This window comes from Poecilia formosa, unplaced genomic scaffold, assembly GCF_000485575.1.
Source record: "Poecilia formosa unplaced genomic scaffold, Poecilia_formosa-5.1.2 Scaffold319, whole genome shotgun sequence".
NCBI classification, from domain to species: Eukaryota; Metazoa; Chordata; class Actinopteri; order Cyprinodontiformes; family Poeciliidae; genus Poecilia; species Poecilia formosa.
The window spans coordinates 270,925-297,584 of NW_006800258.1; the positions used below are offsets into that span (position 1 = coordinate 270,925).

General features: G+C 40.0%; 3 protein-coding genes across 23 annotated transcripts in view; 1 reads left to right on the forward strand and 2 right to left on the reverse strand.

Annotated features, from left to right (window-relative positions):
* nfixb (nuclear factor I/Xb) overlaps positions 1-5,910 on the forward strand; it is a 200,417-nt gene extending 194,507 nt beyond the window's left edge. For all 21 annotated transcript variants that reach the window (XM_016661218.1, XM_016661220.1, XM_016661230.1 and 18 more), the window contains one exon: positions 757-5,910. In XM_016661218.1, the coding sequence (XP_016516704.1) occupies positions 757-771 (15 nt within the window). In that variant the 3' untranslated portion in view covers positions 772-5,910. The remainder of the gene's footprint in view (positions 1-756) is intronic.
* A 4,350-nt stretch (positions 5,911-10,260) lies between these two features.
* On the reverse strand, positions 10,261-22,292 carry rad23aa (RAD23 homolog A, nucleotide excision repair protein a). The gene is given in 10 exon segments (XM_007573120.2): positions 10,261-12,819; positions 13,529-13,690; positions 13,985-14,115; positions 15,167-15,254; positions 15,516-15,643; positions 17,108-17,151; positions 18,010-18,114; positions 18,116-18,213; positions 19,918-20,079; positions 22,012-22,292. Coding segments are annotated over 10 exon segments (1,098 nt in total). The 5' UTR covers positions 22,078-22,292; the 3' UTR covers positions 10,261-12,705.
* Positions 22,293-25,841: 3,549 nt separating this feature from the next.
* LOC103152590 (tripartite motif-containing protein 16-like) lies at positions 25,842-26,654 on the reverse strand. Its single transcript, XM_007573121.1, has one exon. The coding sequence runs from the start codon at positions 26,626-26,628 to the stop codon at positions 26,026-26,028; it is 603 nt and encodes a 200-aa protein (XP_007573183.1). The 5' UTR covers positions 26,629-26,654; the 3' UTR covers positions 25,842-26,025.
* Between the last annotated feature and the right edge of the window lie 6 nt (positions 26,655-26,660).

A 26,660-nucleotide genomic window follows, 5' to 3' on the forward strand; every position in this document is an offset into this window, starting at 1 on the left:
TCCTGAGATGTGTGGTCCTTGATAGTTTACGACCTCTACTTCCTGTTTACTACAGCCATGTGTAACGTTAACATCTGACAAAATCCTGATTTGTGTAACCTGGTTGATTTGCCCCAAACCAGCAGACCAATCACGCCTAATTCGCCTTCTCTCTCTTTTTTTTGTGGCATTTTAAAAGTTTGCTCAAAACTTACGACAGTACAGCTACTGAAACAAAAAAAAATTCTATCCTTCCAATTGTCTTTATTGTGTAACAACATCCACATTAAGTGTTGTTTTTACTGTGACATTTAGTATGAGGTGTTTACTAATCCAGAAAATGATTGGACTTCTGAGTTTTTAATTGGCTGGAAAGTGCAAGAACCCCAGGATCTTGATCCTGATGCATCCCTGTCCACCCCTAGTATACTACTGTCACTTATTCACCTAATACCATCATCCAGCAGTAAGACGTATGAATACCACTACAGCCTGTTGATGCATATTCTACACATACCAAAGATCGTATTGGAAACACTTTGATGCCATCTAGCAGTCAGAGTTTTGCCCCTGAATTGATGTTTAATTTGTTGTATGTTCAAAGTACTTAATTTATAATCTGCTTGACAACAAAAAACATTGTTTTCACTATTAAATCAATTCATTCAGTAGTTAAGATGTTTTACCTTGTTTTTACTTGTTTTTACATTTTCAAATGCATTTGAGACAAAACTAACCGCATCTCCTCTTTCCCCTTCCCTTTTGTTTCTCTTCCAGTCTTGGTTCCTCTGACAAGATCTGTGCACAAACCAGCAAATAGATATCTTTCTTTACAATTCAAAATGAGAAAAAAAAAGAACAGAGAAACAACTTGCAGGATGACAATAATTGTCTTACCAACCCGCCGACCAGCCCTGACAGTACGTCTCATCTGATATGAAATATAACCAAGCAACGCAGGAAATTACAGTCGCATGACACTTCTAGTGGAACCCTGGACACATTCACGCAGTCGGAGGGGGAGGACCTGAATTGGGTGAAGAGGGAAAGACAAACGGATGGACTGGAAGGAGGCTGGAAGGAAGATGGAGCGGAGGAGGACGCAGTACGCGGGCCTCCTCACACCCAGGAACCACAGCAGCGATGCGGCAGCAACAAGCGGACGTGGGGGGAGCGGTCAGCTTCTCCTGCTTTCCAAGGACGCATTGTGAAACAAATGGCTAAGGAAAAAAAACAATCAACAGTCCAGCAAGCTACAAAAAACTTTACCCACAACGAACCCAAAACACAAATGAGACGATGAGCGTCCAGTGAGAACAGCGGCCCAGGATCTCATCATTGCCCATAGCGAAACCCGATTGGCTCCTCTTGCCCAGCCACCAATAAGCAAGCGACCATGCCAAACCGTATCTTGATTTAAAGTTGCACTACAAGCTGAATCAGTCAACACTAACCCTTAACGATGTGCACTATTTATCTACGAGGCATGGGAGGTAAACCACACTCGCCAAGATGATTTTTACGTTCTACGAAAAGGAAGCACACCACCACAAGGTACAAGAAGCCTTTAGGCGTCCTCCACCCGGCATGGTTCGATTCAGCCAATCACCGGTCTCCCCTTTGCTCACAACGTTGTCAGTCTGTGTGCCATGACTGCAGGATTTCTCACCTTTTAGCTCATGATATTTCTATATGTATATGTAAAAGCTTTCCTTTTTTTTTTTTTTTTTACCCAATGATCTCAGTAAATTCCCTCCACACACGAAGCAATCGGCGTCCTGGACTCTGAGAAATGTCACGGCTATTGGCAGCAGCTATGAGTTTCGCCCCCAATCGTCCCCATTTTGTAACATAGACGAACGCTGACTAATTATTTTTCCCTCGCGTGTTTTTTTTTTCTTATTTGAATTGACTCCTTTTTGGATTTGTACTATTTTCTAATTGTTTTGTATTTGAATGGCAGCACCTTAAAGCGAGAGAAGAAGTGATATGATGGGGGGCAAAGAGTGGCTGGCTAACCCGGAGAAAAATAGTGCTTGTAAAAACTTGGGGAATATGCCCACCTGCTGTTTTAGATGTGGAGCTGGTATCACACCCATGGGGAGCTACAGTGAGCAGCTGGTTAGACTGGAGTTAAATCAAAACAGTGTGAAGAGATGGATACGGCCATGTTAACTTTAAATTTCTGGGTATTTACTAAGAAGTGACTGTATTAGACATGATGGCGGAAACGGAGAACTGTTTTGGAGCTAGATTGAACAAAAATGTGAGGTTTTAGTTCAATTTTTTATTCTTAAAAATCCCTGGAAAATTATGACAATCACTTGCTTGAGAAGAAGAGAGTCAAACAGTAAATATGTTTGACCTACCATTCGTCAGTGCTTGACTGATTAAAGTCTGAGATTGTGAGGAAAAAGCACCTAGTGGCTGCAGGTGTTATTGCACTTTAATTCACTTAGCATTTACTTGACATTTTGACTGACTGTGTGGTCCATTTCCACTTGGAAGGCAGAATTTGAGACACAAGCAGGACAAATGAACTGGATCCTCACCCAGCCCAATCTCAGAATCCAAAATGGCTGATGTGTGTGTCACATGTAGTGATGGTTGGAGTGCTAAACTGTCTATCTGCACTTCTGATGGTATGTATCAGCTGTTAATGGACCTGTTGCTAGTGCTAATGATTAGTCTCACAGTGGATTGTGATAATTAACATTTAAAGAATAACTATGTTCAGAATTTGTCAGCAGGTAGTGACTTACCTGGAGTTGGTACAGATATGTTAGCCCCAGAGGCTGAAGCTAGCAGCTAATCCATGGTCAAACATCTTTTTAAATCCGAAAAGGGATTTTTGTTTTTATTCTATTTGATGTTTCCGAGCAACGTTTCTAGATAGAAATAATTAAATATTTCTGAACAAATTAAAACTCTTAAAGACGGGAAAAAATACTTTTGCTGAATGAAACCAGTGGATATTTACAAAAGCGTTAAAACTACCGATGTTTATCAGGGTCTTCTTAGGCTTCATTCACACGAATGTAACCCAAATTTGATTTGGGGCTCGGATGCGACCATCCAGCTTTTTCACATCAGTCTGAACGGCCTGATTCCGATCTTTTCACCCCAAAAATTAAATCAGGCAGACATTTCCAAACAGGAAATGGAAGTAGGAGGTGGTGCGCCTTCGATAATCCTCCTGAATGAAACACTGAACACATGAAACACTTGAATGGCTTTTGGTCCAAATAACTTTCTGATACAAAACAGTAAAAAGTAAAAAATATTGTTGTGGTTTCAGTAAACTGTGTTTTGCAGCTTATTGAACTGGTAGTTAAAATCACCAGTTCTCAGTACATATTGAATTTAAGATGATCACTGGTGGTGGACAGCCTCCTCTGCTTGAGAGCTTCACAAAATACAATTGGGAAGAACCACTAAAACATTTGTGAAATTGCTGTTGTTTTAAGTCCCCACCCAGCCAGCTATCTGGAGAATCTAATACATTTTTATACATTTTTTGGCCTTTTGTGTAAACAAAAACTCAATTTTATATCCCAAAAAAACCCGATCATTTCGGAAAACTCCGACCAAAGTACAGATTTCAGAAAACTGTATTTGTGTTTGAGTGAACACATGGAAGAACTGAGTTTCAGGATCCCGCGCATTACAGTCAACGACAAACAATGCGCCAGTATATCCATGTTATATCCCAATTGAGATGATCTTGTGTCTTATTAACTTTATACTCCAATACGATATTTAAAAGTAGTTCAACCTTTATATGAACCTTCTGGCGCCATGTTTAATTAATAACCAGAAGTCGTTTTTGTTTGGATGGATTCTGGTCGGCTGACATAGTTTTGAGCTTTGCGCTACGCTGCCCCCTGTGTGTTTGGCATGTTTAAAACAACGCTCACTGTGGGATTTGGTGTGGATGAAAGGCTTTCTGAAAACGATCCAGTGTCTACGATATTTTTAAACCAATGTGGTGGAGATAATCATTTTTATAAAGATCTGATTATGATCCTAGCCCGTCCTAAACATATTAGCTTCGGCCTCTGGAACAAACGAAGATGTCAACGCAGGATGTCACTTAAAAAAAATCAGTATCCTCTAATTTGGATTTGAGTTAATTTTGTGGAAAGTAAAAGGGACACTCTTAATCTTTTGTGTGTGACTGAGGAAATCGGTTCACATGCAACTAGATTAGGTGTTTACTAATCTAACAGCTGCCAGCTGTAGCTTCCTATTAATGTTACCAGTTTTCTCATCCAGCAATCAAAGAAGCATATTATCCCCAATAATTGTTTTATTGACATGATTTAATTGTTCTTCTACCAGGAGGCCCTTTACTGTAGGAAAAAAAAAATGAGTGGGGTTTTGACAATCACAGGATTTTTTTTAATTTTATTATTCCTGGAGACAGACGAGCTGAACCAGTTAGACAACAACAAAAACACTCTGAGATCTCAATCTAGTTGAGTATATAAAAAAAATTACAATTTGTAAGTTTATCCTGTTGTTTACACTCCCAGATAGGCTGCTGCTCCAAGAGCTGAGGGGGCCACACTGCGGAGAAAAATGATTATGTCACATTTCTGACTTTATTTTGTTGTTTTAAGGGAGGCCTACGAGGTCAAGAGTCAAACGTATGTTGTACCAGTTTGTCTGTCAACTGCCTGTGACAGTAAAATTTAATAGTTGTCACGGTTACACCCCACGCAAATGCATGCACTCACACACACACACCAGCACTCCCCCCTCCTCCCCGAAGCCATTTTAAATGGAAGAGCCCTTATAGATCAAATAACTGCACTGATACAATCATGCCAGCCAATCGCATAAGTCAAAAAATGTTTTTGTAAGCATGACGGTAGACGGATCACTACTTAGCGTGTCACATTTTAAATCCGACTCATGACAACCGTTCAGTATTAATCACATCGCCCCCCCAATCCTCCCAACGACGCCACGCACGACAGATTTCAAAGGGAAGTCTTAAATCGAGACAATCTGTGGAGGCCTTTACGCTTTCAGTCACGTTGTTTTTTTTCTTTTTCTACATAAAACCCCCCGCGCAGCACGTTCTCCCACGTTGAGTCCGAACGCCCATTCAACCTCACAAAATAACTGGACTGCCTGGCCGTGTTCCTTCACCGCAGGGAAAGCAGTCGTAGTCGGCCGAGCTGACCGGCGACCTCTCACCCGCTTCGTAGAGAGGACTGGGTCGGCTGGACGAAGGCGGTAGGCTGATTTCTTTTCGAATCAAAGAAAGTGCCTCTGTATTCCCATTATGCAATTTGTCAAACATGAATTCAGGTTGTTTTTTCTCACATATAAGCTATAGTGAATGGTAATTAAAATAAAAAATAAAAAAAAAATGTCAGGAGGGAATGGAGAAAAAAAAAACAATGACAGCTCACTAGATAATCTCAAGCATCTTTATATATAATACACTTTTATATATATTTATAGATATATACTTTTTTCCTTTTAGTTTGCAAGATAAGCTCTGTGGCAGTCTAGTTATTTTTTGAAGCATGGCATACATCGCACAGTCATAGGATGCATCTGGAAATCGCTAATCGGAGCAGAGTCGAAGCCCACGACAGTCGGAAATCCATTGGTAGAAACGTAGAGTATCGGCTAACGTAGATAAGGATTAAAACTTAAACGAACAGATTTGTTTTTCTTTATTGTTTCGATGGGAAGTATTGTTCTTGAAACTAAATGATGTATGTTGATTGAGCCATGTGCAATGCCTTGGTAGAGGAATTGTGTTTGTTAGAGAATGTTTGAGGGTGTCATGCAAAAAAAAAAGAAAAATGGAGGGAAACCCTCTTAAGATTTTTTTTTTTTTTTCCTGTTTGTTCGTTTGTTTTTCAAGTCCACGTGCTCCGGGACTCTAAATACACGAGCGGTGAGATAAAATATATGTATGCAAATCTACAGAGGAGAGAGTAAGTAAGAACAGAGAAACACACAGAAAAAAATGCATTAAAAAAAAAAAAAAAAAAAGGTTTGGGGGACATTGTTTTAATTTTCTTTTTTTTTTTTTCGTTGTTTCCTTTTATCACTTTTTCAAGAAAAGAAATTCATTTTTATTGATGGGAGTTAAAGGAACAATTTCGCAGCTCGTAAAATATATATCATTATGAAAACTGGTGCTTTCGTAAAAGAATAAAGTACATTCAGTCTCTATTATACATAAATAATAATAAACAAAATTAAGTGTTATCATAAGAACTAATTTTTAGGAAATCATGCATTACTCTATTTCTTTGTATTTACCGGGGAGAGGGAAGGGGGGTGTTCATTGTACGAAAAGGTTGTTGTAACAAAAGGCATTTTTCCTCTCCCAAACCTTTACAGAGAGAAAACACACATCCTCTTGTAAAAAAAACAACAACAAAAAAAGCTTGTAAAAAATTGTCATTTGTTTCCTGCGGACTCTATCCTACCTACCAGTGATCCTAACGTGGAACAAAGACAAGATCTTCCCAATATTCCGGGAGATGCACGAGTCTGGATTCCTGTTCCTGAACGACAAGAGCGACAAAAACATAAACATGCTGTAAATGACGTCTTCGTTTGTGACTCACTTCCAGGGTTTCCTCCGTTTTCGGCCAGCGGGGTTGTAGTCATCCAAGTCAGCGGCAACTCGAACCCTGTTTACCCAAAAGCCCCCCCGCCCCTCCACGTCCCCCTCCCCCGAACACCCACCAGCTGTAAATGATGATAAATATTTGTTTGGTGACGTAGTGTTATAGACTCAGAGCATCTTTAAAGGTTGTCCCTAAAAAGTGCCTTTTGTTCACAGATTCCATCTTGTATTCCTGAGTGCCCATCTCAAAAGAAAATAAGTCCCTCCCTCATATTTCTATATCTTTCTCTTCTTCTTCTTCTTGAAGCTTTTTCAAGCAGTATACATAGTACTAAAGGAAATTGGTGTGATTTAGTTGCTCTTTTTATTGTTCAATACTACAGAAAAGCTGAAAAAAAAAGTCTAAAAAAAATCTCCGTCTTGCTTCTCTTCCTCTGTATCTTGTCGTCTGTTTATCTTGGACACTGGAGTAGTCTGTAGCTGCGTATCCTTCTCTCTCTCTCCCCTCAACTTTCTTTCCTCCCTATTCTCTCTACAGCGCGGTTTAAAAAAAATGAAAAATGTAAAAAAAAGAATACGCAAAGATTTTTTTTTTGTTTTGTTTTGTTTTTGTCTGAGCAGAATGCAATTAGCTCACATGTTATCCTTGTCTGTACGCTTCACATTGTATTACCATACCCATCTTCTCCAGCTTCTCCATTCAACAGCTAATGTAAGTGAACAAGTTACACCACGAGGCTCTGGGCTGGGCCGAGGACAGGTGGGGTTTGGGGCCGACGAGAGGGGGCCGTTTCGGTGTGGAGGGGTAAGAACACACAGCTGTGATAACCAGTGGGACTGCTAACATAGATGGCATACAGTTTGGGGGGGGGGTCTTTGTTTTTGTGTCTGCCTATCGTAGGGAAATGTTTAGAATAATGGGAGTGTGAGACCAAGAAATGATCAGGCTCTGCCCACATTAATGCAAATATTTTACTGGTATTTTTTGTCCCGCCTCCGTTCATGATTGGAAAATCATGATTTTTAGACACATTTTCAAGTGCAATACAGGCTTGGCCAACGAAAAGCTAAGAAATGAACAGCTTACTTTGCACGTATGAGAGACAATGGCAACAAACAGCCGTGATTACCAGTTTTCTACATTTATCTCACTATTAAAAAGAAAAAAAAAACTTAACTAAGGAGCTGGAATGGTAACATGCTCCAATAAAAACAATGTCTTACAATTATTAGGGAATAGTATAGTGTCGTGATTTGGGTTTTTGGAAATTGTCTGTCTGTATTTTGAAGTCAGATTTTCTGACTCTAAAGTTCAAAATACAACATTAATGCCTCTAGAGGTAGAAAAATGTGAGATCTCCTGGAGTCCAAAGCTGCACATAAGTTAAATGTATTTAAAGTTTGAGATTTGAACTATTCATCAGAGCATCTTAATGTCTGATTAAACCAGTAGAATGTCCCTTTGTGATCATGTTCATTCAGTTTTTCAAACACAATAATATAAAACGGTGTTTCTTACTGACTTTAGTATTACAACAATTAGGAAAAAGCACCAGCTTTGTAGAATTTTATCAACTTCGATTAGAGTCCAACTCTGGAAGAAAAGCAAAGTGTTTATAATCAATGTTCCTGATACTTGTAGATATTTCAGCATTCCTTCAGAAGAGCGCTAAAAGTAGATGTTTAGCTGTAGCTAAACTGAAGAAGATTCTAGAAAAACATCACAACTGATGAAGTCAGAGCCTGAAAGGTTCACATTTAGCCCAATTAGCACAGTTGCTACAGGATTTATCAGCTTGGAGTTTTCTGGTTCCTAAACCTGGCACTTTGTGATCTTTTTTTTTTTGCAATCAAGCTAATGAAACAATTAACCATGCCATCAACAAGAAGCCATTTCAGAGAGACTCATATTGCAGAGAGCAGTGTACATGTGTGTGTTTTTTTTAGGAGTGTGTCTGGAGAATCTGCCTCTGCAGCAGCACTAACCATCCACCGTTTTTGTTTTTATCATTTTACGCACCTCGTTTCCAACATGTTCTGTTGGGCTCAGATTAGCGGTTAGCGACTCCAACCCGCCTGGTTATCCTTTCACTTCTTACCCAGTTCCAGCACAGAGCGCCCCTCTCTTCTCCCCCATCCTTTCTACAGAGCAGCAGCCCATCCTCACAGGCCCCCTCCCAGAGCCCATGGTGAAATGCATGTGTTAATTACAGTTTCTTTTCCATAATAATAATAAAAAGCAGTTTGAAAAGAGCAATGCCTTTACCTGATTGAATAAAAGGATGTTCTTGACTGTAACCCCTGGTCTACTGGCTCTTTACTCTGTCTGGAGCAGTGGTGGAAAGATTTCCAGATGATGGGCACCACAGTGTGGCTGAGGTTTTTTTTTTTAAAGCACCTCACACACAGTCGCATCAGTTCCTTCATTCTTGGAGCGCTTCAACAAATCACCCAACTAAATTGCCTTCTTTAAAGACAAGAGTGGTAGACAACTTTAATTCAATTTAAAAAGTGAAATCACTTTTACCTAACATAGCATGTAACTTTTAACTAGCATAGCTTAACCCACGCTATTGCTGTAACTGGTGTATTAAATAAACCTGTTAAATTAAATAGTGCTTAGCCTGGCGGCCCACCACGCTTGTATCTGTTTTTTCTTAATTCTTGGGGTTCTTCATCAATATGCTGTTTTTAGATCATGTGAGATGGGCCTTTGTTGTTTTGGGTCAGCAGTGGTTCTGGCCATTAAACTTTCTACTAGAGGTCTTTAACTGTCTCTTTACTACAGTTAAAATATATGACTAGATCTGCAGAGATTGAGATATTCTGGGTGGTTTGGTGACCTCCTGGTTGGAGGGTCGATGCACTCTTGGAATAACATCGGATCCCCGTCTTCATGGGAATGTTCACCAGGGCTGCATCCTTCCTTCAGATAGAGATAATGATGGCTCTCACCTTGGTTTGATAGCATCCCAAAACCTTAGAAATGCCTTCATAACCACCATCGTATCACGTCCACGTCACACTGCACTGATGCAGCAATCCACCCAAAAGGATCCCAGAGTGTTCACACCAGTGCTGTTCTGTTTGCCTTGAGGACCAAAATCATTGAGATGAAATCAGTTTGGACCAGAACAAAGTATTTTAAAAACTTCATGTGCCTTTTTTATTTGATCTGCTCAAAAACAAAGTAATCTTTTACATTGTTGTAGATACATATGTAAAGGTTTTGCATGATGGTGTTATAAGAGATTTTTAACTTCTTGTGGTGGATAATTTCCTTATCTGGCCTGAAAGATTTCAGTTCGTGTAAAAGTAGGTCGCTGTTTGTGGTTCCAATTATTCCAAAGCTACAGAAGATATTTATCTGTAAAAAGTCTTGCTGTACTAAATGAAAAGGTCTGTGTCAAACCTATACAGTACACCTTCTGGAGTCAAAACCTTTGAATGTTTTATTAATTCTAATTTCCAGTGTTTGAATTTTGGGTTCCGAGTTGTGAAACAATCATCAGAATGTATGCAATTAAAATATTTTTATTGTGCTGCAAATTTAAATAGTTTTCCTTTCACAACTGAATTAGTGAAGTAAACCCAAGCTGGATGAAATCCTAATTGAGCTGCATCTGTTTAATCAGTGAGACGAGGATGACAATGATGTGAAGGCACAGAGTCAGGGAGCTGAAAGACTGCTGATATTTAATGTAGCACAGCATAGTCTAAGATCATGTTGATGCTGTAGGACAACAATCAGTACAGGCTGCCTTCACACACATACACACATGCGCACACGCACGCACGCACACACACACACACAGAGAGAATGCACTTGTGTTACCGGTAACAGCATCTTTTCATGAACCCCATAAAATAAACCAGGGCCTTGTCCTTCATGCTTAGATATCTACAATTAGCGTGAATATTTCATGTTCTGAAAAAAAAAAAAAAAAAAAGAGGGTTCAAAGTCCCAAATCGCTCACTGATGGTCGGGTTGGGATCGGATCTTGATTGGAAATCCCATTGGTGAGAAAGTCTTCAAAAATAAAAGTAAAACTATAAAACGTTTCTTACAGACAGTCCTTATCGCTCAGTGGAAGAACAGAACCTAAAGGTTCTCCAAACCTTCATGATGGTACGACAGAGAGCGTTCCTGCACTTATCCCACTTTAAAAGCGACAACCAGTTCTTTCGTGATCCGGGTCAAAAATAAAACCATAGAATTTAAAGAGTACGGCTGAAACTGAGGGTTACGCAATACCCTCAGTCCAAAGCCTGGAGCTGTCAGAGAGTCTAGATACTGAAGGAGGAAGTTTAGAGCAGGATCGTCCTACACTGGTTAACGGTTCTCTTAGGGAAAACTTCATGCGGTCAAACTGGGCACAGGCTGTTAGAATCAAGGCTGAAAAAACAACAAAAAGGTTCATTTTGCTGTTCTATAATTTAAAGCTTACTACAAAATGCTAGTAAGGTAGCTGAAGAAATGCCTGGATGAAAACATGGACATGGCCTGGAATCAAAGGGTCATCCATCACTCCTGTTCAGGTAAAGCTTTTTGTATTACTAACAATAGTTGCAGAGTAAAATCAGCTGAATGAAGGCTAATTAACCAGAGACAGCCTAATTATCCAGCTAATTTTAGCATGTTTGTCGCTAAATCCTGAATAAAAAGATCTGAGGTGACGGTTTTCCTTTGATCGGCAGGTCAATGAAACCTGCCAGTTTTCTACACCGCTGATTAAATGCAGTCTAGAAACAAGCAGCAAGTTCTTAAGGTATAAAACTAAAAGTTAGGTCAACATTAGAGGCATGAATATGAATATTTAAATTTTGCAATTCTTTCGTTTGCTGATGCATTCAAATATCCTGGAGCACATCCTGATGGGTGTACTCCCAATAAGATCTGAATACAAAGAGTGAATTTTCATAAAACTATTGCAATAAGTTCGATTTGACTAATCTTTTTTTTTTTTAAATCACAAGCCGTTTCTATAACGGTGTTCTTGATGATCCATGGAGTTTTGCTCCACGTCGCCCCAGGCCCAGCAGGTTGTTCCGTTTCTGATCAAATGTCCGTTTTTGGATCAAGTTGCCGTCATTAATAATGTTTGATCATAATGTTGTGCTCAGAATGAAACCACAGCTGTCGGAGGAGAGTAGCGTGTGCAGTCAGTATTTAATATGTAGTGTCATAAGGAACCAGGAACAGAAAGCAGTTTTAGATGTGATGAAGAGTCAGACTCGTCTTCACATCACGCTCAGACGCTCAGGAGTTCAACTGATTATTAAAGATCCCGTTCTGTGATGGTTTTGTTCCTGTTTTGACTTCATGACCCCAGAAACATGTTGAGAGACAGAGAGAGACAGAGAGATGTAGAAAAAAAAATGTTAAAAATTAAAAATAAAAAAAATAAAAGGGCAGCACAGTCCAGTCCGTCACTTCTTCTAATTTCATTGTCGGACGTGAGGCTTACAGAGGTACACACAAAGCAGTTTGTTTTTTGTTGTTTTTTTTTTTTTTGTTTGTTTTTTACACACGCTGATGATGTGGTCGCAGCACGTCCGTCCAACCGACCGACCGACCGACTGACCGCGCTACAGCATTAACGACCTTAGAGGATGCCAGATTGATTACGTTGTTGGGTTTTTTTCTTCTTCAGCCTAACTGTGTCGCATCCATCTTGCACAGGCATACACAGACACGTACTCACACACGCAGACATGAGCACGCAACCCCACACACACAACCCCACCACCACCTCCGCCCCCCCACTCCACCCCCTAATGTTCACAAAGCGCACCTAAAATCAAATTACAGATCTCCCCTAAGCTGACCCCACTCATTCCATTGGAATTCACGTGGATTTCATCATTCTTCCACACTTTTCTCCCCCCTCCCCCCCACTACTCCCATAATCTGACTTTCCTGCACTTAACCATCCACCCACCAACCAGCCCCCCCTCCCCCTCCTGTCTGCTTAAGCTGAGGTTGTACAGTAAGATCAGGGGGTGCAGTCTTTATGTTGAGCTGAGGAAGGGGGGAGCGGTGGGATGGGTGGGGCAGGAGGGGGGGGGGTGGTGGTGGTGGTGGTGTTGGGGGGTGGGAGGGGGCAGAGCTCTGCTCCCGTTCAGTCGTCTTCCAGTCCCTGGTTGAGGAGAAAGTTGGCTGCCAGGTTCTCGTTCTTCTCGCAGGCGAAGTAGGCCTGGATGACCAGCGCCTCGGGGAAACCCAGAGCTTTTAACTGGAGTGGAGAGGAGACAGAGGGGGAGGCGGGGTTAGCACCAGGAAGCAGCAGTGCAATATGGGATTTGGTGTTTTTAACGAGGAATCTGCCGATTTCCTTCATTTTGGAAAATTGGTCGACACAAGTTTGCGTGTGAAGCAGATTTTATCCACCTCTGTAAAGGTCTGTTACCGACTGTGACTTCTCAGACAGAAAAAAAAAAAAAGAACAAAAATTGGTATTGGCCAAAAGTGGAATTGATGGTGAGGCTTTTTTAAAGATTTGTTATCGGTAGGCCTGTTGCAATAAGAAATAAATCAATTAATGGTATAGATGATTTATTGTTTTTCTCTTTTCTCACTTTCGACTAAAATCTACATAACGAAAGTCTTTAGTCTGGTGCTTTGGCCTCAAATAGCACTTTTTTTTGGAGGACAATTTGAACTTCATAATTCATTTCATTTGTTGTTTCTGTTGTTTTGTTTATTTCAGATATTTAAAATGTTTCCAGTTCCAGTACAAAATGTTCACCAGAATTTAAAGTTCATTGATGTTTGAGAATGTGTTCTTAGTCTCCAATAGGTCACTTTAAAATGGTTTCACAACAACAATATTATCACTTATCGCAATAACTTCTGGTACAATTTATCATCCAGAAACATTTGTGACGTGGTGCTCGGCCAGTGGCCTGCAGTCGGTGCGTTCCTGGTTTCCCCATCAGACTCACCCTTTCGATGGCTTCCTTCTCCTGTGGTGTGACCTGGATGTAGTTGACGGGCGCGCCCTCTTCACCCGCCGCCCCCATCTCGCCGACCTCCGGGGCGTCGCCTCCTTCTCCCACCGGCTCGTTCAGCATCTGGATGAACAGCTCCTGATGTTGGCTGATTTGCTGCCGACAGAAAGAGGCGGAGTTACTTCCAATTTCATCTGAGTCCTTTTGTTAGTCGTTCTACTCGATTACTATGTGGATTTTGAAATTCTAAAATGTTGCCAAAAAGAAAAGGCACATCAAGCAAACTTTGACAAATTTAAGTTAATTTGGTTTCTTGGCTTTAGGAGATATTTAGACTGATTTTATTTTAGGGTATCAATACAAAACAGGATGCATCATTTTCCTTCCACTTCACACACAATAAAACACACTGGTGTGTGTGTCCTTTAGACCCCAGCATGAGGGGGTTACCTGTAGAAGTTGTGGGTTCTCTCGGCCCAGTTGCTGCAGGAGTGCTGGGAGCAGAGCCGGGTTCTGCTGGATGGCCTGCCTCATGTGCAGGAACTGCGGCTGGGTTCTCAGGAATGCTAGTGGGTTCTCACCTGCTGGGCCACACACACAACACACACACACACACAACACAACCATGCAACCGCTGAGAAACGTCAAAACAGGAAAATATGAACGATCCAACAGCCCTGGACAACAAGGACGAGTAGATCACACACTGCCAGGGTTGCCATGCCAACATTCTTTGAAAAAACAACAACATTTTTCTGTATAGTATTGGTCAACACTCACAGCTGCAATATCTGTATCAGTAGTGAAAATAGACTGAACTCTTCTAGTCCTTAAAATGTAACAAATACAAGGCCACACACCTAATTTAGCTTTGCTACAGAGTTTAAAATAAAGAAATGTATCTTGTTAACAGTTGTTGCCATGGCCACTGGGCAAAACAAGTCAGAAATCTCCATGGAGTTGGAACGTTGCCAATTTATTTTTAATGTCATTCCCAGATCCGAGTTCTGACTTCAAATCAGCAAATGGAGCAGCACAAGCACAAGCAGAGTCCAAGACTTTATATGGTTCACTGTCATACTGCATCACTTTTGTTATTATTTCTATTTTTTATTTCAGATTTTTTTAATATTTACATGTTCTCCTTTTTATGGTTTGGAGTTACTTGATTTCTCTAAATTGTCTGTTTAGAAAAGCATTATACAAATAAAATGCATTATTCTGATCAATCGGTATGCTTAACTAGAGGATAAACTGTCTCTTCTAGACCCAACAAAGTCAAAATTATTATTAGTGTGTTGAAATTTACAGGATTTAAAAACATCAGGACATGAACAGAAACACACGTTTTCTAACAGCGTTTCCTATAAACCCAAAGCTTTCCTCATCAGAACCATTTGGTTCTTCCTGTATTATAGATCCACAGCAGCGTCATCCATCTGTTAAAGCAAACTGATGGGCTTCCTGAGGGTTTCCTGGAAAACCAACCGGAGCACTGAGCATTATAAGCTCACACCTAAAGGCTGGCTCTCACATTTCAAGCAGAAATATGTTTTTTTTAAACCCACCATACAGATAAACAACAGAAATGAGTTTTGTTTCTCAGTCTAAAGACAAAGAGCTGCATCGTACCTTCTGCTAGAGACGGAGGCTCCGTGGGGCCAGATGTGGGGGCCTGGGCCGGTGGGTTGCTCTCCTGAACCGGGCTGCTGGGGATACCCTGGGAACCAAACAATGCACATCTATCACACACACACAGCTGCACACTTCCTGGATTCTGGTTGGAGACACTCAAACACCCGACGATAAATTAGAACAAAGAGGTCAGAATCCACAGTCCAGATCGATTCTGACCTCTGAACTGCTAACACGGTCAGGAAAAAAAAACTCACATTCTGACCAATCTGGAGTTCTTCCTAAAATGGTAAGAGTAGTTCAGTATGTATCTGTGTGTGTGTGTGTGTGTGTGTGTGAGGCGTACAGTGAGGAGGTACTCCACCGCTCTGTGAGGGTTGTTGAAGCTGGCCCGTAGTGCAGCGACCACTCGCTCCCTCTCGTAGCCCATAGACATGATCTCTGTCAGCATGGCCTCGTACTCGGCTCCAGTCACTGCAGACACAACGGCTGTTTTACTGGCATCAACCACAGCGGCAGGCATGCGTCAGCAAAAACTGTTGAAATACTTTCAAAAATGAACTGTTGACTGATATTAGAAATAAAACCGCCTTAAAATTATATGAACTCCAACTAAGCTTTGCTTTTTACGTCTTAGATTTCAGTCAAAGTTTAATGTTTTTTTTTTCTTTGATTTAAAAAAAATTCACACACACACAAACCAGAAAATTCACAAGTGGGAATTATTGATTTCATATTTCTAGATATGAAATGGATGATTTGTTCATCTATTCAACATTTGAATGAGCATAGAGTTGATGACACTAATATAGAGATGTGTATCATCGGCGTAGCTATGGTAACTAATATTGCTTGTTATAATTTGAGCTAAATGGAGAGAATAGATATCAAATCGAAGGGGCCCAAGGTGGACCCCTGTGGTGCCCCGAATGTGACTTCTGTCAGCTCTGATGAAAAGTTGCCTACTGACACAAAGAGGTTTGTTTCATCACACAATTAATACTTAGCAAGAAATCACAGCTGCAGATAAAAGGATAACATATTTAAGAACTGGAAACTGACAACATTTTAACTCCAAGTTAGCTAAGGACTGAAATGCTTAACAATGACATAACCAAATTAAACCAAAAGCTTTTCTGAGAAATTAATACAGGAATACTTTTGACGTTTGATTTTTTTTTTTTTAACAAACTACAGATCTGTTGTTGGCAGAAGTTGTTTCTAATCAGGCAGAAACGGAAAGTCAGATGCTTTGATTTTTACTCAGTTCTACAGCAAATAGATTTTTTCTAAAGGTCTATCTCAGCACTTTTCGAGACTCCTGTTTGAAAAGTGCTGCTTTTGTGCTGCTTTTGCAACACAAAAGCAAAAGCAGCAACACAATCAGGTGTGATGTCAATCTGAAGCTACAAATGTTGCACTTAGAAGCTGCATTCACAGCAAAGATTCTTGGAGAACAACTGTTTACCGGGGCTTTAAATAAACTGTTATACAAAAAAATATGCAATGCAAAGAAGAATTTTATTCACTTTACATATTTAAGGTTTATATCAGTCAATCTATGAGAACACCACTTCTAAAACGTAACAGAAAACTCCATGTTAAGTCGTCCCCAGCATTAATGTGGGCCGGCAGCGTGACGGACCTGCTTCCCCTCTCGGTCTGAGGATGAAACAGGAATCCCCCTCATTACTCTCTGTGACGCCACAACAAGGAAGGGCTCACTGTTGTCAGCCTCTAAACATAGAAGCGGCATGCAACGCAGCGCAGCCTGTAAAGTCCCCCGACTGACAGCAGCAGCAGCTGCTGGCCGACAATGTGGAAAGAAAAACGCAGCAGCGTGACAATACCTTCAATAACAAGGTCAGAAAGCTGTTGGACTGAATGAGCGGCAGCGGCTACTGTACGCAGCGTGGCGTTAAGCGGTGAGGTACCTACCGAGTGTTGAGGAGGCATCCAGGCCCTGACTGACACCACTGGAGCTGCAAGACACCAACAACCATTAGATTTTAGAGGCAGAGTTGAGCTTAATGGCAGAAAGAAGATTCTAACTTTGTCATTCCTTACAAGACAAAGTAGGATTTTCTTTTTAAAGACAAATTAAAATGCTTGATTTTTTCTTTGTGTAACTTAAAGTTGATTTTTATTGCATAGTGCTCTGTGATTTTAGGTCTGAAAGCACTTCTGATACTTTATTAAACTAAATTTAGCAAGAGGAGAATTCAACATTTTAATTGAAATAATTCAGCAAATTCAAATGTTTTAAAAAGAAACAAATGCTTTTTTTGTATGAGCAAAAAACACATAAAACTGGCATTTTTAGTTATGGCTAAAACACAGATGATAAGCTTGTTAAAAAAATTTACAAGCTCCGTTTCAGTTCAGCAGATTTAAAAAAAACAACAACTTTTGACTAGAGACAAAACGAGAATAAAGAAAACATTTAACTAAAGCAGGCTGCAGTTACTGTCTGAATGTGGAATGTAAAAAGTCAACTTTGATTTGCTTAAAATAAAACTGTTCCTGTAGATCCATTCCCTCTTAGATTCTTTACCTTCACATACACAACACTGGTTCACCTTTTTTTAAACAGATGGAGAACAAATAAAAGTTTCTTCAGCAGAAAATTACTGATTTAAACCAGTTTGTTCCAGAGACTTTTCAGATCAATTTATCAGCTGAGCTGAAACTCCTGCAGCCTTTTAATATTAAACATGAGTGGAACGGTAATATGGTAGGAATCAATATCGTTGTCAGAACGTCATGGAAATTGAATTAGTTCTTTTAATAATGAAATGAAATGTGAAATGGTTCCCGTTTCTCCTCCACATCAGCTGTACCTGGCTGGCTGCTGCGGTTCTGTGGCTGCCGTGTTGGGCTCCGGTTTGACCTCCTCTGAAGAAATGGGGACAGCTGCAGGGGCCGGGGCCGGAGCCGGGGCNGGGGTTTGTAGCCGGGGCGGGGGTGGAGGTGGAGCCAGAGTCTTGCACAGGCGGCTTGGGGGCTTCCGAGACTGGCGGTGAGGCTGGAGCTGCAGGTTTAGCCTTTCATGAATTCAAAAACAGTCAAAAGAGAAAAATATTAGAAAACTAAATTGAAACTAAAAGAAAACATACTAACTCACGAGAACGATCAGAGTTGTGGTAACAGGATTCTTACAGAATTTACAGCACAAAATCAAAACTTTTGCCACAATTTTCCATGTTTGTTTGCAGATTCTGCCTTTATTGTGTTTGAATTGTAGTTTTACCTCTAGGTTCCTTAAATAAACAAACAGATTTCTACAGCCTTTATAATGTGAACACAATTATCAACCAGGTGATGTTTTAACCATGTCATCATCTTAAGGAACATTTTCTAAGTCCAACAGGGAAAAACGTCATTGATTCAAGGTGACCTATTAAACTATTTTTGCAAAATTCACATTTTGGCCTTTTTTTCTTTTTTTTTTTGCTTTCCATTTAATATACATGTTGATTCTAAAAACAGCCCAAGCTTTTAAAAACAAAGCTGTTTTTTGGAAACAAATTGGTGCTACATGGTGTCTGAAAATGAGCCATTTAAAATAAAAATAATAATTAAAAAAAAACCTCCTAATTGCCGAGTCACCTAGCAACCCAAGTGAAGCTGCTGCACAATGGCTGCTGGAAAAGACAAGTGTTTTTTTGTTGACTTGCCATCCACAAACCAATTGCTGCATCGTTGTTAGTTGTGCAGGAGGCTCCGCTTCTGCTTTTCAAAGATGTCCGCTTTTATAATGTGTTTGCATCCATTTTGACATGTGAGTGTAAATGCTGAGCTGTGGGCAGGGGGGCGTGGCCAGCAGCAACTTATTTGGATTTAAAGTGAAAAGACGCCCTAAAACAGCTCATTCTGAAAGGAGCTCAGAATAGGCAGAACAAAGACTAAATTATCATTATTTTTGTACAAAAAAAAGGTCATGAACTTGTTTTGCATAGCCAGTTAGTATATGCCTATACTAACTGATTAAAGGAAATATAATGGGTCAGCTTAAGCACAGAAGTTAATATCTATCTGTGTAATGAAGCAGGGTTTGGTCTAAATAGGTCAACATCATATATCAATGTGTGTATAATTATTAGAAAGGTTTTTTTAGGCAAAATGGGCCAGAAAAATAGAGATATAGCTGAGTCTAAAAAGTCAAAAGTTAAAAACAAAAAGTCTCTCAGAGGGATGCAGCAGTGGACGCTGAAGGTATTGGAGTGTGATCACAGAACCGTCAAATGTTTTGTTTCAAACAGATGCAGGAAAGAAAAAACACAAATTAATTGTCATGGATTTGAGAAGAATCAACGTGAAGCTACCAGGAAGTCATTATGTTTGAGTTCAGTCATATTCCATAAACTTCTACCTTGAAGAGGTACAGTATATTCAGAGACATGGGCACTGTGGGGAGGGCGGAAACCATTCTGCTGTCTGGTGACAACATTTTGGATCAAAAAAGAGCACTGGCATCTGATTAATAAAAATGTTAACAGAAATCTCATTGTGGAAAATCTACTGCATTACAAAAACAAATAAAAATCCACAAAATTTCCAAAAGCCATTTCTCATTTACCCATTATTATCAAAATCCGGAGAATAATTAGAGCTATATTTCATAATCTCAGATTATACAGGAACACTGTGCTAAAGCAGCCTTTTAGTCCAGAAAATCCATGTTCATTTCTAACTTTTGTAAGAAGCATGAAATGAACCATCAGCCTTGAATTAATCCCTAATCTCACCTTGGACACCATCACTACAACAAAATTCTTCTCGTCGATCTTGTAGTCTTTAATAGGCGTGTCATCTTGCAAGATTTTCCCGGCATAAATCAGCTTCTGTCCAGAAACGGGGAAGTTGTCCTTTCCCCGTTCAGCCTCAATCTTCTCCTTCAAGGCCTTCACCTGATGGAAGAGAGCGGACGTGACACATGACCGCAGACACAGATCCAAACTCTTCTGTTGACTCTGAACATCTGACCTGCAGTTCATTCTGTCACATTTCAAACACTTTCATGGAGTTTTATTCTGGTTATGTGTGAGTAGAAGAAAACAGATACTGCAGGAAAAAAAAATATTTTACGCATTTGTAAGGCGCCTGTTCAATCAATACCTTCTCAATTGTAATTTAGGTCTGGACTTTGACTGGGCCGTTCCAACATAAATATGCTGTCGTGCTGGAAAGTCAACCTCCGCCCGCATGTCAAATCCAGACTCTCATGTACCTGGCCCCATCACATGTGTCTTTGCTTCAGCACACAAGAGCCAAATAATTAGGACATTAGTTGTAAGTAATTCAGTAACTTATCTAAAAGTTGCAGAACAAAGGCTCATGAGGATTAGCACTAAAGTGGTAAAGTTGTTAGGTTTTGTAAAAATATTTTTCTGTGGCTCTAGTGGCATTTATTTTTCAGTATTCAGCCAGGAAATAAGTGGCTGAGTCGACGCCTAGTAGCCAACATGTGGCGCCCGCTCTACCTCTGCACCCCGTCCCAACCAGGCATTGTTAGTTTGAGCCACACAATGTTTTTCATGAAGTCCAAAGAGACTAGTAAGCTGGTCAATAAAACTGAGCTTTGGATCTCTGCTGCTCCTCCAGTGTTACCATGAGCTTCTTGGATAAATGTCTTCCTCAACTAGTGTGTTAGTTGAGGATTACAGACATAGTTTGGCAGATTTGCAGTTGTGTTATACCATTTCTATTTTTGGATGATTGATTGAACCGCAAATTATGAGTTGTTCAAAGCTTAACATATTGTTTTATGCTCTATCTGTGCTAATGTACTCCATGTTCTGCATGATGGCGTTTGTTCACCAACAAACTAGCAAGGCTTCACAGAACAGCTGGTTTTATGCTGAGATTAAAATAAATTATTCTGAACACAAAGTCTGACATAGATGTATCAGAATAAATACAAATATAAAAACCTTCCACACATTTGCATCTAAAAAAATTGAAAACTATAAAAACAATAAATTTTCCTCCCACTTTACAGTTGTGCACTAATTTGCCTTAAAATTGAATAAAATTACACTCACTGTATTATAATGTGGAAAAAGTAGAAAAGTATTTGATTACAAGGCTCTCTGCTTAGTGCCAAAATACTTCAAACAAGAGGGCAACTGAAAAGCTAGCTAAAGCCTCATTCAAAACAGCCCAACTACATTTCTGAAATGACTTAGCAGTGACTGACTTTTTTTCCTACCCCCCAATAAAAACTTTAGTTTTGAGTCCTAGCTTAGCATTTCTCTGCGTCTCATTCTATAAAGTTCGAATACAGGAATAACTCTCAGTAATATCACAGTAAAGAAGCCGACTGGTCGTTCAGCATTTGACTCACAAGATACACCCCACATTCGAGAGCATGTTAAACTGAGCCAGCTTCCCACTGTGCTAGCTGTACAGCTAATCATAATTGGCAGAGTCATAAGCATTAGCATTAGCGTCCCCCTAGTTCATGTTGTAAGTATTGGGTATTCAGGGTAAAAAAACTACGTCAAGTCGTGGTACAAAATGAGCAACAACCACCTCATACCCAGGCGACAAACTTAAAATGTCAAATAACTTATTAATGGCTGCGTCGGAGGGACTTTGTTGGTATGCTGTCAAGCTAACGGTAGCAACATTAGCCTGCTAAAGTTAGCCCGTAATGCATTTGAGGTGTCGCGTTGTTTCGGAATTTAAGGAGGGCTGCCAATGTGCGGTAAATACGCCCCACTTTTGCCGAAATTACGCGAATATACAAACCACTCAAAACTGCATGGTCCACCGCAAACTAAAACACAAGTAATACAGCTAGCAATGTTAGTTGCGCTAGTTAGCAAATAGCCTCTCACCGTTTGTTCGGGGTCTATCTCAATCTGAATAGTCTGCTGCTGCAGTGTTTTCAGCGTGATCTGCATGGTAGCGACGGCTGACGTCCTGTCAGATTTCCTTCCGATGGAGAAACAGATGCTTCGCTAAGCAGTTAGTTTGTTTTAAAAGTTGGCGTTTCGGGTAAGATGGGAGCTAACCGACAAATGTGTGTATCCATGAGCACTCAGCAAATCGCCATCTTTGGTGACAAGTTGGTGGAGCAGTGAGAGAGGCAGAGCTGGTAGCCACGAGATCTCGTTGCAGAACGACGCGATTACGAATCGGGACTGTGAAGGAAGCGCTACAGTAATGAAACGATATGGAAAGTTGGAGAAGACGCAACACGTGTAGAACAAAACTTTATTTATGTATTTATTGTCCTTTATGTCATTTTAATTTTAAGTGGTAATGTGGTTTGTCTTATCTGGCTGTTGTTTTCAAAGCTTTTGTTGATCAAATTTTTACGTATATAATATAATTTGAATGTATTAATTTTAGACAGCTTTCTGTATCTTGATAGGAACATAGTGTATGAAAGCATAAATCTGGGGAGGGATACCAAAACGATTCACCCTTTCCCTTCTGAATAGCTCTGGTCTCCATCATTTGGAAATGAAAGAAGTTGGAAACCACCGGAACCACTGAAGCTGATTAAAGAAGGTCTTTGGTCAGAGAGGTGACCAGGAGTCCAAATAGTCACTAAAACTGTTTCAGTCTTTCTTTGTGCACATAAAAACAAAAACATCCAAAAGGTCAGTCAATGTTAATGTTTTTCTCCAATCATAGCATAGTGACTGTCCAGATGGAAGCCACTTCTTCCTAAAAGCCACCTTAGAGCATGTCAGTCGAGGAGAAACAAAATCAGCTGGCCTGATAAAACCACATTAGAAATGTGTGGCCTGAACTCCAAGCCTCAGTGCACAAACACTGATCTCGATCATGCAGTACTTATACATATACATATCAATATTCTGATTGGACAAACTTTTACTGCGAAAACTGTTTTCTTGGATGCATGTAAATACATAAGAAATAACGGCCCTTAAAGTTAATTCCTCTTCTGAGTATATCTCTTCCTGGTCCATTCAGTAGACTTTAAAGGAGGACAAACTGCTCCAGAAAGTAACATCCTCATCCAGAGAGCGATATCTACATGTTATGAAACTCTCTCTACAGATAAAAAGAAAAGCTTCTCCTAATTAGCAAAGTGCAGGCTGTATACAAAAGTGCAGAAATTGTGACTTGAAAGAAAAATGAGATGTGGAAATGTTTATGGACATATTTGCATCCCACATTCTGGACTGAAATGCATAATGAATGCACTGGGAAAAGCAGTTTCAGCTGAATATGAAAGTCTTGGTTTTCATCTCTGAGTATTATTCCTGTTCTTCCTAAGTTTCTTTTTCAGACACTTTTTATACATGGTCAAAATGAATAAAGATTTATTTTTCATGTGCCCAATATCCACCCATTCCTCTGTTTGAACCCCTCTTGTAAATTTCTCAAAGTTTTCTTAAAGAGATGACACATATTTAAAAAATTCAAAAGCTCAAGAAACCTTACTAACCTTTCAGACAGGAGCAGCTCTTGATAAAGTTGAATCTTTAATCAACTAAACATAATCACCTTCCCACAGAATTTCCATCTGAAGGAAATGTTTCTGCTCTTTGCAGATAAATCTGCAAATAAATCTCACAATTTATTGTAATAATAGCAGATTTCCCAGTAATCAAGCTGCTTTATTGAAGAAAGCCAATGAGACAGAGCAACAGGCAATTTTTCTGTTCTAAATCTAAGGAATTTAGAAGAAAACGGCATCACTTGATGTTAGTTAATGTCAGATTAAAGCAGAAACACAAGCAGTTTGTGTTTCTTCATTCCAGGGACATCAAGTTGAGGTTGGAGGTGATTCTTACAGTAGAAAACTAGACAGACTAAACAGGACTTGATGGCTTTCAGTTTTCTTCCAGTGCAGAAATCACAGGTCACATCTTCAGGTCCAGCATAGCAGTGGTCAGCAGCAGCAGCTTGGAGTCCAGTCTTCTTCAGCTGCTCCTCTAAAGCTGCTAGCATGGTGTTCTTCTTTAGCACAGGCCTCGGTGTGAACGTCTCCCTGCACTGAGGGCAGCTGTGGATTTGTTCCTGATCACACCCTTTGAACTTTTCCATGATTTGTCAAATTACACTCACAAACATAAATATATTTCATTGGAATTTTAATGTGAAAGATCAAAAAAGTGTTATAAAATACTTTTGATTCATCTGCAACAGTATTCAACCTTCTTGTCTCTGAGAGCAACCAGTTGCCCTGAGAAGTTGCCTGATGGTTGCTATTGACTGAACAGAGTCCATTTGTGTGTAATCTAAGCTCAGAACAAATCCAGCTGCTCTGCGACGCCTCAGAAGTTCAGAGATTATCAAGGAGCAAACAGCATCATGAAGTCCAAGGAACACAGCAGACGGGTCAGAGCGAAAGACCTGGAGAACCTTAAAGCAGAGAAATATTAAAAATATAACATCCCACTTTTCAATCTATCATCTGGAAATGGAAAGAGTATGGAACAACATTAAGCCTACCAAGAAAAGGCCTAGTCAAACTTCAGCTAAACTTCCAGGCTGAACAAGGAGAGCTCTGATCAGAGATGCAGCCAATAGGCTCATGGTGAATCTTTAGTGAGACAAAATATGGAAAAAGTTCAAGAGGTATGAATGTTTTTTTAAGCCTCTGTAACAGGATGTCAGGGAGAGTGGAATATGACATTTAATTTTTTCTCAGTGATGAAAGCCAGCCTGTCTGCAGATGTTTGTCTGAGTCAGCAATTTATTTGTTTATTTGGAGCTTTGGAACATTGTGACTGAGCTGCCACCAGAGGGCGATAGAGGGCCTAAAAACACTGAAAGGAAGATTAGGGGGAGAAAAAAAACAATAATACTTACAACAATAATCTAATAGAAATTCATGGTAAATTTGGAATAATAATTTTCTTAATCAAAACATCTGACCATTTTTTAAATCATTATTATAAAATATAAGTTAAAATAGCTCTTTGAAATCTTGTTTGCTGTGCTCATCTTGAATTCATCAAGCTGCTTTGCTCCTCTAGTTAGTGTAGCGATCATGAACTGGACCAGTTTTAGTCCAGATAAAGACTGAAGGAACCGTCCAGCAGCTCTGACTTCTTTCTTGCTGCTCTTAAACCATTTCATTGGAGCTCTGGCTGGATGTTTGGATCTCTGTCCAAACATCCAGAGTTTCAGCTTTGATGGAGCTGAAACTCCATCAAAGCATCAAGGCTTTTCAAGACTAAAAGAGTTTTAGATGATTGTTGGTGAAAAAAGCATCCCCACAGCATGCTGCTCCCACCACCATGTTTCACAGTGGGTAATGTGTGGAGGTGAATGTGTCTGTTTTCTGCTACACTTAATGATGTCCAGGTGTAAAAAAATGTTTTGATGTGATATAAGTCAGTGTAAAGAGTCATTTTTTCAAAATTGTTGTCCTGACAACTGATTCCGGTTCCTGGAGCAGATCCAGGACCAGAACCTGATCTTAAAGCTAAGATTTAATCCACTTTAACTCAGGTCAGATTGTTGCTCCTGTAAACATCAGGTTTAATCTGATCTTCTGCAGCATCTGAAAGAAAAGTTTCTACACTTTAGACCATAAAACTCACAGTTTGTTGTAAAAATTAAGAGAAAGTGTTTCACGTTTTTCAGTAATTAAGTTGTTTTATTGAAGAAAGGCAAACAGAACAATAAACATTTATTTTTCTAACCTAAATCTAAAGAATAGAGAAGAAAACAGCATCAGCTTAAAGGTCAATTTAGTTTCATTTTCCCCTTTAAATGTCATAAAAGAATGAAAGAAAACATCAGCAGAAATTATTAATGGTTCCTGGAACTCAGAGACTGAGAACTCCTTTTAACCAGAGAAATAAAGAACAAAACAGCAGAACCATGAAGCCTGATCAGCAATCAGAGAGAAGAGAGGAAATCTAGTTGGGTTTAATGAACTCTGCAGAGGATCCAGGTGCAAAAATATTCCCAATCCTAACTCCAGTCAGTAGCGGCTGAGTGAATGTGGTCTGGACTCTGTGGAGGAGAGTCATGGTTTCAGAGACGCTGTAGAAGGACAGAAGACCTGCTGTGTGATCCAGGTACACTCCTAGTCTGGAGGAAACTGGACCTGAGATTGAGGTCCAGATGTTGTTGTGACCAAATCTAGAACCATTACAATTTAAAGCCCAAGATTTGTCATTACATCCAAAGAAACATTCAATCCCACTTCCTGCTCTACTGATATTCTTGTATGTGACTGATACAGAAACGAACCCGCTCCACTCCACCTCCCAGTAACAACGTCCAGTCAGACTCTCTCTACTCAGAACCTGAGACCAATTAGTGAATCTGTCTGGATGACTAGAATAAGACTGACGGTCTTTCATCCATGTCACCTTCCTGTTCTCCTCTGATAGAATCAGCCGTGTGTTTGCTGTGTTTGGATCCAGTGTTATTTCACATGAATATTTCAAGAAACCAGCTCTGCTCTTTGGTTCTGGTTGTGGTTCTGACAGTAGAACATCCACCTCAGTCACCATCAGTGAGATGTTTGTCCATGAGTCTCTCAGGA

Bases quoted from the DNA above. Each gene is read 5' to 3' on its own strand.
- LOC103152590 (XM_007573121.1), bottom strand. From the start codon at position 26,628: ATGGTGACTGAGGTGGATGTTCTACTGTCAGAACCACAACCAGAACCA.